We start from the raw sequence: 13125 nt of genomic DNA, 5'->3' as shown, positions 1-13125 counted from the left end.
AAATTAAATACCCGGGTAATCACAAGTTAAGAACATTGATATGTTACTAAATGAAGAATAAGAAATCATATATATATATATATATGAAAGGTGAGTGAGATTCAGGGACATGGAAACACAGTTCACCGGCGAAATGACTGCTTAACCATGACCTCTGTCTCTTTGCACTTTGCCCAAACCAATCCGCTGAAGCCTAAACACAGTATAAAAACGCAGTGGATTAGTTCACTGCCTCAACAGGGGAGTGGGGTTAGTTACAAAAAATCACTTCAGAATCAACGACATGATGCAATAAATAAATAATAACGCAACCTACGTTTTATCACTTATTTTAGATTTTTTAAAATACGATATATTTCCAAAGCGTATTCAAACAACACATAATTGTGGGACTGTACCACTTTGGACCCCTCCTGTAGATTGGATTGTTCTGGTGTTGCGTGTCGAGGCCGTGACGTCAGGCTTCCGTGTCGCGTGTAACATGCCTGATACAGTGCAGTAAGTGAACAGATAAGTTATCTCACCTTTTAAGAAAATTTTTCTTCGCTCTCTTGGTTCAATCGAAACACTTGGCGAACAGCTTGATTAAGGCGCGGTGCATAAGGTATGTCTACGCTGGATTGTTGTTGTTTTTTTTTAACTGTTCTTTCGTTGAACGTGTTTTTCTACGTGCTTTTACAGTGCTTCTCAGGCTGAATCCCAAATACCTCTCAATCATCAGAATCTCTCCTTTGCAATAAGATATGAAATAGTGATCTATACACACTATGTAGTGCACTACTAATTCAGAAGGCAGCCTTTTTGGAATACAACCTTACTAGCCGGGCTTGCGAGCCATGATAAGTCATGTAGTTCGGTCAGTTTAGCAATTTAGCATATAGTTGAACTGTAACTAGCATAGAGAGAAGACAGCTGTGCGGAAATAAACTACTTATACAGCGGAACTGTTTTATTAACTAGCTCGTTAAATTATGTCACTTAGTCTGAGATATGTATGAATGAGATAACTAGCCGACTAGTGAATCAGTCTAGCGTTGATTGTGAATATTAGTTTATTACAACAGACATCCCAGTATTTGGTCAAGCACTTTGGTCTAATGTGTGTAGTTTTGAGCAACAACTCACGCAACAGATAATGCGCATATATATATATCATAGCTGTATTTCGCTATGATAGGTCACAAAATGAAATCATATATATATATATATATATATATATATATATATATATATATATATATATATAATGATTTCATTTTGTGACCTATCATAGCGAAATACAGCTTCAAAAGTATCTGAGCACAATGTAATTAGATAAAGACAAACATACAAAGTGTTTGTATTTATTTTTGGTAATCTTTGCCTATCTGTACTGATTTGATACTCTTCCTAACGCTACTACTACTACTACTACTACTAATAATAATAATAATAACAATTTCTTATAATTATTATATTTATGCATATAGCACTTTTAATTTTGTCCAAACAATCCAAAAGAAAGAAAGAATTAGACACAGAGTAAAACAGTCCATAATCGTAAACAGTACTTAAAACATATTGTTTAATGTAATTGCGTAATTTTCATCTTGCCACTGAAAGAATTAAAAAAATCTTTACACTGTGTGATTTTTTGTGTGTGTGTGTGTGTGTGTGAGCAAATTATAGCTGAAAATCTTATAGCGTAAAGAATTCTTTAGTCATGAGTTGAGATCAGCGGTTTTAGTATGACTATTATGACTAATACGCTGACCGACAGCTGATTTAATGCCATTGTGAACAGACAGCGGATGAACATGACCACATGAGTGACAGGTTAATATTAGGGCTGGGTACTGCAACCAATTTGGCAATGCGATTCGATTCAATATCGATTAGTTGTCAATATTTCATTTAAAATGTTAGTTTTGCAGACATGGAATCCATGTTTTAACATATATGCTGGTAACTGAAACCCTCTTACTTAGCTATATTATTGAAATACACATTTACATTAACAATAGGGCCCACACAATTATGTTTAATTACTTTTTACATTTACTTTGAGTAACAAACATTGTAACAAGAAATCATAAACATGTGCATACAGTGCACACAAGGTAAGCACAAACTACACAATGCACATTACTGTAAAAAATGAAAACATTGTAAATGTGCAACAGTGAAATTCATTAACAACTTGAAATGTTTAAGAAATAAAACCATTTTAAAAATTCAAAACATGCATGAAAGATGGCGACATTTCAGGACCAGAGTTGAATAATATTAACAGATAATAACAGATAATATTCACATTCACATTTCCTGAATCGATATCGTTTGCTTATATTGAAGATCGATTAAAATCTGAGAATCGATATTTTTTTATCCAGCCCTAGTTAGTATTAATTCACTCGTTCTAATACGTTATAGTTTCTATAGTAACAGCACATACGCTGGGACTTGTATGACCGATGGAGCACATAATCTAAGACTAATAATAAATTGATTTTTTAAAAGTGTTTTTCAACCATGTAAAACATACAATTTTTGATGTAGTGACTTTTTTTTTTTATTTTATTTATTTTTTTTTTAAGGAGACATTTATTGAACATTTATGGAAGGAGTCTTGGGTGTCCGTGCTTTCTGAAGTCTCCCAGCATGATAAAGTGTTTAAAACAGAGAAGTGTGAGCTTTCTGGTTTGCATTTACATTGGCAAATTGCTGTGATATAAGCAGAATAACACACTCCAGACTATGTGGTTATACATGCCTCATCACACCCCTGGTGTGCATTTCTTTTATTTTTATTTCATTTATAGAGCTTTTAACAAAGGGCATTTTCGCAAAGCAGCTTTACAGAAATCCAGATATACATTTTAGATTTTAAATTGATACCTAATGAGCAAGCCAGAGGCGCCAATGGCAAGGGAGAACTCCATGAGACGACATGAGAAATAAAGTTTGAGAGGTACCAGATGGAACCAGATTTGGCAGGTTAGTAGCTATGCTCTTTCCCTATAATGGTGTAAGAAGAAATACATTGTACATAGAGTGCAAGCAGGGACTCCTGCAAGACTAACTATGGCAGCATAACGAAAAGGGAGACCAGGACAGACATGAGGGCACACTGGAACATAAAGCAACCAGCCACTGAACATGTGAGAGTTTACCAAAACACTCTATGCCCACAAACTCTCCAGATCTCCGGCTTTTTCTTTTAATAGAAAAGCTATTAAGAAAAAGCTTGACTAAACAAATAGGTTTTCAACATAGACTTAAAGACTAAGTCTATGTCTGAGACTAATTGGAAGGCTGGTCCGTAACCGTGTACCATAACTTTGTAGAGAAAGCTCTTCCGACTGTTGTAGCCTTCATTATTCTAGGTACCTGCACGTTTTTCACAAAGTAGGTGTGGAGGATCATAAAAGATCAACATTTAGCTTGAGACCGTTCATTGCATTATAGGTCATGAGTAGTATTTTACTGGGAGCTGATGCAATGTGGATAAGATGTGGGTGATGTGGTCATATAGTCTAGTAAGGACTCTGACTGTTGCATTCTGGATTAACTGGAGACACTATGGCATTACAATAATCCAACCTAGAGGTGACAAAAGCACAGGCTAATTTTTCTGTATCATGTAGTGACATTACATTTCTTATCTGAGCAATATTTCTGAGGTGAAAGAAGTCTATCCTAGTAATATTATCTACATGAGCTTCAAATGAGAGACTGGAGTCAATAATCACACCAAGATCTTTTACTCAAGTGCATGAAGGACCAATCTGAGTTACTGTGTCATGTGAAGGTTTATGTCTACCTGTCTGTGGTCTTAGAAGTACTTCTCTTTTGTCAGAATTTAGTGAGAGGAAGTTACTCAGCATCCAGTGTTTAATGTCCTTGTTTTGTTTAAAAAAAAATTGTATAACCTGGAGTGTGTTTTTCTTAATTAGCACACAGTGTTAAAGAGATTGAAGAATTAATTTGGAACATCTCACACAAGTGTTTGGCAAGTAATAATCCTAAGTCTTCTGACATCACACATCATAAAACAAACGGGCTTAACTCCAGCATTTACGGTAATGTTGGCAATATTCCTAAAATATTTGATGGTTATGAAGTTGTTTATATAATTCATATGTCCAAAGATGTTGTGATTACTTAATGTCTGCACCCGGTTAATTAACATGTTGACACATGCCTCCATGCTAAATGTTGCTTGTTTAATCACCAGGGAACATCACATGGTATTTCTCAGGGACTTAGTGTACTGTATGGAATAGTTGCCAAAGGAACACACAGCAGTTGGCAAGGAGATCACGAGAGACTGGTCACAATCCTAATTCATACACTGGTATTTTTTTTATAGCTGACAGCAATAAAACTTGCAAACTAAAGAACCAATGCTAAACGCTGCTGCCAGTTTTTCTTATGCTGACGGATGTTCAATAGTACACAGAGGATGATATTTATTTGAATATCCTTATACCACAGTAACAGCAACTCTGGCGGTAGTTACAGTACAACTTTAATTCAAATTACAGGTTTATATAAAAAAAGTCATTTTTGTCATCATTTCTTTAGTAACAGGTCATTCTCCGAACTGTGTATGGCGAATGCTACACGTAATTGAAGGCTAATAATAAACTGACTAAAAAAATGTGTTGTTTATCAAAGAAAAATGTTTAATCATTGAAATGGCGACGTTTTCAGTATGGAGACGTTTACGTTAACGTTTGTGGAAGGAGTCTTCAATAGGGCTGGGCGATATGACAAAAATATCATATCATGATACTTGAGGACATTTCTACGATACATGATGCGTATCACGATATATAATTTAGCTAACAAACTGTCTGCAAAACAGTAGTAAAACAAACAAAACACTGTTAAACTGACTTTGATGGTACTGTACTTTAATGCCTACAAAGAAGATAAATAGTTTTTTTTTATTGTGTCAAATTAACAGCATCCATTCAGTTCTATTTAAATTGTAATTATTTTTTTAAAAAAAATTTTTTAAATACATTACCATACCAACGATATCTAAGAGAAGTGTATTGTGTAATCATTTATCAGAGAAGAGAGAGAGAGAAGAGAGGCTGGTGTGTGAATGGCTGGTTATAGCTATTATAACATAAGAGATAACTGGAACTTTGTACAATGTTAAATGTAACTATAAACCGTTACCTGTCATTCATTAATTGTAATAATACACAACTTGCCATGGTGTAAGAGGAGTAAAAGACTTCGGGACATGCTGTTATTGGAAAATGATCAATTAAGGGATGGTAATAATAATTTCACTTTGTGTCAGAGGGTATTACGCTTCGCCTCTCATGTTTTATTCCTTATTTAAAACTGTCCGTTTAATCAGCATGGTACATGGTACATGCTAAACAGCACGGTATTGCTAAACAAATTTAGTTTAGATAAATGTGGTTTGGCAGTGTGTCATAATAAGCAAAATATGCATGTTGGGGGGGGGGGGGGGAAACATTTCTTGTTGCAGCATGTAACTTGGAAAAAATGCTACAAGAATTTCCAAGCAGTGTCGCTAAAGAACAAGCAAAGGCTACTTAGGCTAAGCGACTACAACTGATCCTCTGAACACGTTCAGTCATAAAGTGTTAAAGATACAGAGATGGAGAATTAACACAACAATTAACGGCTGATACACTTGCACCATGTGTCTGTATAATATAAATGCATAAATGCATCAAGACTCTGTGGCTGTGGTGTGAATCTTGAACATGGTGATCATGGTGCAAAATGTGAAAGAGGATACTTATCAAGCATTCCAACAATTTTAGGCCTTGATACAATACTTGGTATCGTATCAATGCGTGTATGTATGTATGTATGTATGTATGTATGTATGTATAGCTAAAGAAGGGATTTTCAGTAAGGCTTGTACTGGATTACATTAGAAGCAGTGAAGGGACTTTTTTTTCTTCTTTTTTAAAAAAAAAAAAGTTTTTCTAAGCTGTAAATCAGCACCACGTGTCTCGATGTTTCTAGACGAGAGTCTCTGCTGCATATAACAAAAAAGGAAGTGTTTTTTAAAATGTGGTATAGAATGCTCCCACTCTTGACTCATAATACTTTTCTTCTTTTTTTTTCTTATTGTTTGTGTATGTTGTTCAAGTTCGTTCTTGCAGAACCGGAAGAACCAGTGATTTTATAGTATAGTGGGTTTATCATTATAGTCTCTCACAGCAGAGCCTTTGTTACGTAATTGTTCGATTTAGAAGAGGCTTTTAAGGCTGACAAAAGAAATTTAAACGCCGAGTGTTGTCTAAAAGAACCAACGAAGGTGTTTGTGAGAAATGTAGTTAAAGACTTCTAATGCAGGAAATACTAGTAATGCAATATCTCTGTGAAATATTATAGCAGTGTATTTGCACAAACCGAGATCACGGTAATATTAGGAAATGTCCATTTTTGTGTTTGCACTACCTACAATTCAGCTCAGGTCACGTCACATTTAACGTTAATTATTCTTTATCCTGAAGTTGTTTACCTCATGGGCTCAGCTGCTAAGAGGCTACAGAGGGATATTTACAGCTTCATTGATTCGTTAAACATGTCATTGTGTTCCTGATCGCAAAGTTCACATCCGAGGGCCTCTGTTTCAATTTCATACTTATGGAGCTTCTCAAAACGAAGTTCTTTTTTAAAAAATCAAACAAAGCACTGACACTGGAGACTCCTTCCTTAAGTGTCAAATAAATGTCTCAGAGCTAGGAGGACACTAATATCTTGTAGAAAGATGCTGTTATGCCAACTCGGATGGCTGTGGTATCACCAGTCACCCCCCCCCCCCCCCATTTGTCCACAATAAGGATAACTATATTAATCTTTATTTCAATATACATGTTTTCCAGTCACAGCAAAATCTTGTATTCTTTCAGAGACATGGCGGACCTGCAGGCAGATGAGCCAACACAACTACCGAACGAGGAAGAGCCTTTCTTCAGCAACCTAGACATCTTCCTGTTCTCCCTCATCGTAGGCGTGATTATATACTGGTTCATTTTCCGCAAGAAGCCTGAAACCATCCCAGACTTTCGTCCACTCGAACCCATGTGAGTACTGACCACTACTAGAAAAGTAGTCAAAGGTACTTTCTGAGAAAGTATAACACTCTCCTGTAGAGCTATAGGTAGATTTCTAGATTTTTTTTTTAGCAGTTATGCATAGCTCACTCTCAGGTGGTGGTAACTCAGTGGTTAAGTCATTGGACTTTTGATCAGAAGGTCGTGAGATTAAATTCCCAGCACCACCAAGCTGCCACTGCTGGGCCCTTGAGCAAGGTCTTTTAACCCTCACTTACTCAGTTGTATAAATGAGATAAATGTGTGTCGCTCTGTATAAGGGCCTCTGCCAAGTTCTGTGAATGTAATGTAAATGTAAACTCATACTATGGCAACCAATAAGAACACTTGCTACAGCCCAGCATAGCGTGAGTCTGAGCACTTGACTGCTGATCTTGTGTTGTTTATAAAATATTCAGAATTCTTTATGTAACATACAATTCTTAATGGAACATGCAACATAATTTCCATTTGCAGGAGGAAGAAGAATGATGCTATCAAAGCCTGACTTTTCTCGACTATAGCAGAGACTGATTATTCCATTTCCTGTGTACACCTTATTACCCACTGGCATAAAAAAACTTAAAATCCCCATAAAATCAAAATGAAAGTTTTGTGGCTTTTAGTATGAACATGTCAGCCTTAACGTTATCTATAAGCTAGTGTGCTCCGAAACAATGACCAAAAAAAATCACATTTAGAAGATATATGCATTCAATATTTACAGTCTCTCTCTACCACCAATACGGTTCAACGATTTTGATGACCCCATCAGATTTTCTGTCCAATCAAACGCTCCTTAGAATCCGAAGTGTCCCGACCATAAAGTTATAAAAAATCACTTTGCCGAAGTTGTTGAGCGATTAAATTTTTAAAAGGGGACGCTCAATATGTTTCAGTGCGACTGGCGTCAGCACATCGAATAACGCTGAGCTTTTCAAGGCACTTCACAGAGACTTTACGATTGTTCAGATACAGCATTACAGAAACCTAGTCTATCAAAGCTAATAGGCTATCGCTGTTCTTTAAGCTGTTATTATTGGATACTGTACTTTCCTGAGAATTCCAGAAACAAAACAGTATGTACAGCAATGTTATAGGCATTTAAAAACATTTGATTGTAAATTTAATAAATAAACAAACATACCACCATGGTTACACTATGGTAAACATGTCATCATTACTAACCATGGTAACACCATGGTTAGTAGATATGAATGTGAATCAGACTTGCGATCTCATGCACCAGAGTTGGCATTGTTGAAACAAATATATATTTGTTTTAACAAGTATAATCTATTTTTAAAGACAAAAAAAGGGTTAGGTGCGCGCCGCGAGCGAGTCCCCTTCTCCCCCTGAATCCGCGTTGCCGAGCGGTGACCCTGACTTCGCCGCACTCAGGCTTGAGTTGCTGGCTTTACTGAGGAAGGACATCGCCGATATTTTTAAAAAGGAGCTCCAGGAGCTCCAGAAGAATCTCGGGGAAGCACTGTTTACTATCCAGCTTGACCTGCAGGCTGTGAAAACACAGCTGGCTAGTGATAAAGTTGCTACAGATGCTACCATATCAACACTGAAAGGTACTGTTGGGGAAATGGAGCATGCTCTCTCCAGTTGCACCAATGACATAGTTCATATGAAGACTACTACCGAGTCTCTCACTGCGACCGTGACTCAATTAGAGAATAAATGTGAGGATTTGGAGTCGAGGTCACGGCGCAATAACGTTAGGATCGTGGGAGTTCCAGAGGGCACTGACACCTGTACAACTGCTGCTGTAGCGGCCTTGTTAAAGGAGGCATTTGGTCTGGAGAAGGAGCCGGTTTTGGACGGGTCCCACCGGACCCTTCAGCCGAAGCCCAAGCCTGGTGAACGACCACGAGCTATTGTGTGCAGATTCCACTATCACAGTGACTGTGTTGATATTTTACGCCGTGCGAGAGAGCTCCAGCGGATTGTGAGGGATTTGACCATCTCCGTTTTCCCTGACTACACAGCCAAGATAGCCCGGGCCCGGGCCGCGTTTAACGAGGTTCGGTGTCAACTTCGTGGTATTGAGGGCGCTCGCTATGGAATACTTCACCCAGCTCGGCTTTGCATTACATATAACGGTGTCCAGAAGGACTTTATTTCAGCGGAGGAAGCAGGAGACTACTTTAAACTCTTGATATCGGGGTGAACTGCATCACCTACACAGCGGCGTCTTTTTTGCTCTTCTTTTATTTTTTGCACTCGGCCTTCCAGCTCTACAGAATTCGGATTTTGATTGAAGATATTGTTGTTGCATTACTTCGCCTAGATTTTGTGGACTTACTCCTCTTAAAATTTACTTCTGTGTTAATGTGCTTCTCTGTTTTGATGCGCTGACCGGGTTAGAGTTTCTGTTCATTTAATTTTATTAGTGTTATCTCCTTGGCTTTACGTGCTACCCTGTTATATTATTTGTTACAAGTCTTTAAAAGGTAAGGACATTATAGTTATCATTGTGTGCAGACTGTTTATCAGACTTGAAGTCGGTAGAGGTTTTTTCTCTTACTGGAACTTTTTGTCTTGGTAATTTTGTTGGTTAGTTCAGCTTACTCTCCGAGTTGTTTTCACATTGTGGACAACGTTCAGTTTTTGTAGGATGCACTGCTGTCTCATTTGTTTATGGAGACTTTGGGTGTGTGGGTGTTTGGTGGATTGTGAGAGGAAGCAGAACATGCCAATGCTTTGAAGGATGTGAATTAGAACAGAGTAATGTTATTTAATTGCGAATCTGTTTTTAGAGGATATAAACCTAACATGGTGAACACATTATATTATAGAATTCAGGCAATTTTACTGGGATTATCTCATACAGGGTAGCAAGTAATAATCTGGAAAGACCTTTGTAATATCACAGTCTAAAACTGGATTTAAAGAGAAGCAAATTAGTAAATGAATCACACCTAAATGAATCACTTGAATATGAATCACATGTAAATGAATCACATGTAAATGAAATATGAAAATGAATAAATAAATTAAAGACCAAAAAAAAAAAATTAATCTCAGAAAATGTATTTCCATGTGTTTCATGATGCTTTAAGAAACTCTGTAATCCGTTTGACACACCCAGTACCTGACTTCCTGTTTGAAAAGCAGCTGCATCGAATTCACATCTGTCGAGCCATTTCATAAGCACTTTAAAGTTGGTCGTTTAGCTACCTATAGCTAAGATTGTGAGTACTACTGTCTGTTGTGTCTATTTATTTGAGGACACTGAAATCATGATGATTATAACGTACATCACTTCATTGCAGTCCTCTCGCTTCAAGTCCCAACTAGAGGACTGAAATGAAATGTCTCATAATAAACTATAGTTTCTAAAATGTGAACTCCTCTTCTGCACATTTCTTTAAAAAAAAAAAACTTTTACATTTGTTCAGATTTTAATGGTGCAGCATTTTGGTTAAAATTCAATAATTGTTTGGAATATGCTTAAAAGTATGTTGTATTGAATGGACTTCAATGGTAATTAAATAGAAACAGCATATCAAATGAGTGATTTATTACCTCTAAAGTAGCCTGCAGTGGATTAGGGGATCATTTGAACCAGGCTTTTCATTTGTAATGCCTCAGTGCCTAAGGGTTTGAGGTACTTTAAGTCAGTGCTGAGCCAAATTTAGTATACTGCCCTTATCTTTGGCACAAACATTGCACTGCTTTTTTTGTTTTAGTGTTAGAAGGTTCAACACCCCCTGTATACTCTTGGCATTTATGCTTTACAAATAGTCTTGAAAGAAAAAAAAGGTCGTCGTATCCTTATAATTTCTGCAAAATTGCACAGCCTTGTTCATTGTCCTGTTTCTTGGAGAAACATGACCACATCAGTATATTATGTCATTAGATTATGAAAGTGATAGCATACAGATTCTTTTGATTGCAGAGTAGTTATGTGAAATGAATGCCAGAGAGAAATCCAATTCAATTGTTGTACCAAAGGATGGTGGCGGTGGTGGTGGTTGTTTTTGTTGTTGTTTTTGCCTGTAAAAGAATAGACTGGTATGTGTCTTTCTTGCTGCCTGAGATTATTACAGAGGGAGAAATTCTATGTTATACCATCAAGTGAATATCCTTTGGCATAATTGATTTGGCTATATTCATATAGATTTTGCGATGCTACTAGCAGTTATTTGCATGCAGATAATTGCTGTTGTTCTTGTGAATGCACCGGTGCATGCAGATGTGTAAACATCTGTCATCCATTTAAAAACATTCATCAGAGTTTAATTAAGGTTTAAAAATCTGTAAGGAAAGGTCAGGGCGAGCCTTTGCTTGGAATTTTGTTAGTGTGTGCACAGATCGGGAGAGGAAAAGGAAAACCAAAAGCGTGCAATTCACCTAAAATTGGTAGGTGCCGATCTGACTGATGCTGAAAAGTCTTTGTGATTTGTAGACTTAAGGACAAATCATTTATATTACAAATTTTCTATACACTATATGGACAAAAGTATGTGGACACCGAACAAGCAATCACAATAATATGTGCTTTTTGAACATCGCATTCCAGAGGGTGTCCTCTCTTTGCTGTTATAATAATCCATTCTTCTGGGAAGGCTTCCCAGTAGATTTTGGAACATGGCTGTGGAGATTTATGTTCTTTCAGCCACAAGAGCATTAGTGAGGTCAGGCAGCAATGTTTGGTGAGGAGTTCTGGGGTGCAGTCGGTGTTCCAGTTCATCCCCAAGGTGTCCAGTGGGAATGAGGTCAGGGCTCTGCAGGCCACTCAAGTTTTTCCACTCCAATCTTGGCAAACCGTGTCTTCATGGAGCTCGCTCTGTGTATTCATTCTCCAAACACTTGTCTAAAGCAAAACAACCCACAGTTGCAAATACATGGCTGTACTTGCTCATTATCACTTAACATGTGTTGAGAAGAATCTCTAGTAATACGTGGAACTGTGTGTTGCTGGGTAGCGAATGCTACCATTCATTAGTGAATGCTGGGTAACTGCCAATGTGTTGCGAATCACCCGGATGTCTTCTTGTACGACCGTATGATGCATCATTTCCTGAAATCCTCTCATTTCTGCTGGTGCTGTTTCAAAATGACTAGGAACCCTGTCAGTTATCCGGTGTTCCTAGAGTCATAGTTATGTACATAACTGGAATTCATTCATCCTACCTGCCTTATTAACCATATTAGACTGCACTTATTTCCTGTTGGTTGATGTGGTCTACTCTCACACACTGAGGCTCTGCATGCCTCCTGTGCCTCTGTGGCACTACACTGCCCTCAAGCCAGTGAGGCAGCCATCTCACTGGTGAAGCACCACTCTCAGACAGCTGTGGTACCACACATAACAACCCACCCAAACTCCACTGGTGATCACAATCATGCCGCAACACATTCGGGTAACAGGATGGCCAGCTTTCTGAAGGAATCTAGCATCATGCCTGTTTTGGTGTTAGGAAGCGTCAGAAGTGGCCGGACCACATCGGGAGAGCACTCGTAGTGCTAAAGAGAGACTGAACGATTTTGAATTGGAATATCTGTCCTTGAAAGGAAAACCTCAACAAGCATCTGTGCTCAGAAGCAAATGAAAAGATGAAAATATGCATTGCTCAGTCCCACTGATGGGAATCAGTCAAAATAGAATCGGATCCCTTTTTAAAATATAGAATTAGGGGAGCTTTTTGGAAACAGTACAGCCCTGAGTAACTGTATTGAGTGTCTATATTGAGTAATCTGCCATGTTCGCTAAGGTTTGCACCTCCTTTAGTGTAATCAGCATAGATGAACAAGTGGTCCCACTTTGGATTTTATGCCTTGTAGCTGTAATTAAGGTTTAACATTTACTCAGACTCATATTTGACCCAGTTTGCAGCTTATATTTCGACAATAAACCACAGAGAAAAAACAAATTCCACTACTATACGCCCTATTGGCGTGGTGGTGAAAGATCCGGTAGTGAAATGGGATCAGCTTACTAGATACATGACCTTAAAGAGTACTGAGACCTTGTTTACCAGTCGCACTTGTTGTCATGAAATGCATAGCTATGTTGTTTGTACCTGTAACA

At 37.7% G+C, this 13125-nt stretch overlaps 1 protein-coding gene across 2 annotated transcripts in view; it reads left to right on the top strand.

Annotated features, from left to right (window-relative positions):
• Positions 1–464: 464 nt before the first annotated feature.
• Positions 465–13125, top strand: part of porb (P450 (cytochrome) oxidoreductase b) — a 35664-nt gene continuing 23003 nt past the window's right edge. Inside the window, exons 1-2 of one of the 2 annotated variants that reach the window (XM_053651434.1) lie at positions 465–498; positions 6897–7070. In XM_053651434.1, coding sequence (XP_053507409.1) covers positions 482–498; positions 6897–7070 — 191 coding nt within the window. In that variant the 5' untranslated portion in view covers positions 465–481. Of the gene's footprint in view, positions 499–561; positions 605–6896; positions 7071–13125 lie in introns of those variants that run through there. The other variant, XM_053651436.1, reaches the window with a different exon arrangement.

Source organism: Ictalurus furcatus, chromosome 20, assembly GCF_023375685.1.
Source record: "Ictalurus furcatus strain D&B chromosome 20, Billie_1.0, whole genome shotgun sequence".
NCBI lineage: Eukaryota > Metazoa > Chordata > Actinopteri > Siluriformes > Ictaluridae > Ictalurus > Ictalurus furcatus.
Note: the sequence above shows the minus strand (reverse complement) of the source record. Positions and strands in the feature narration are given on the sequence as shown.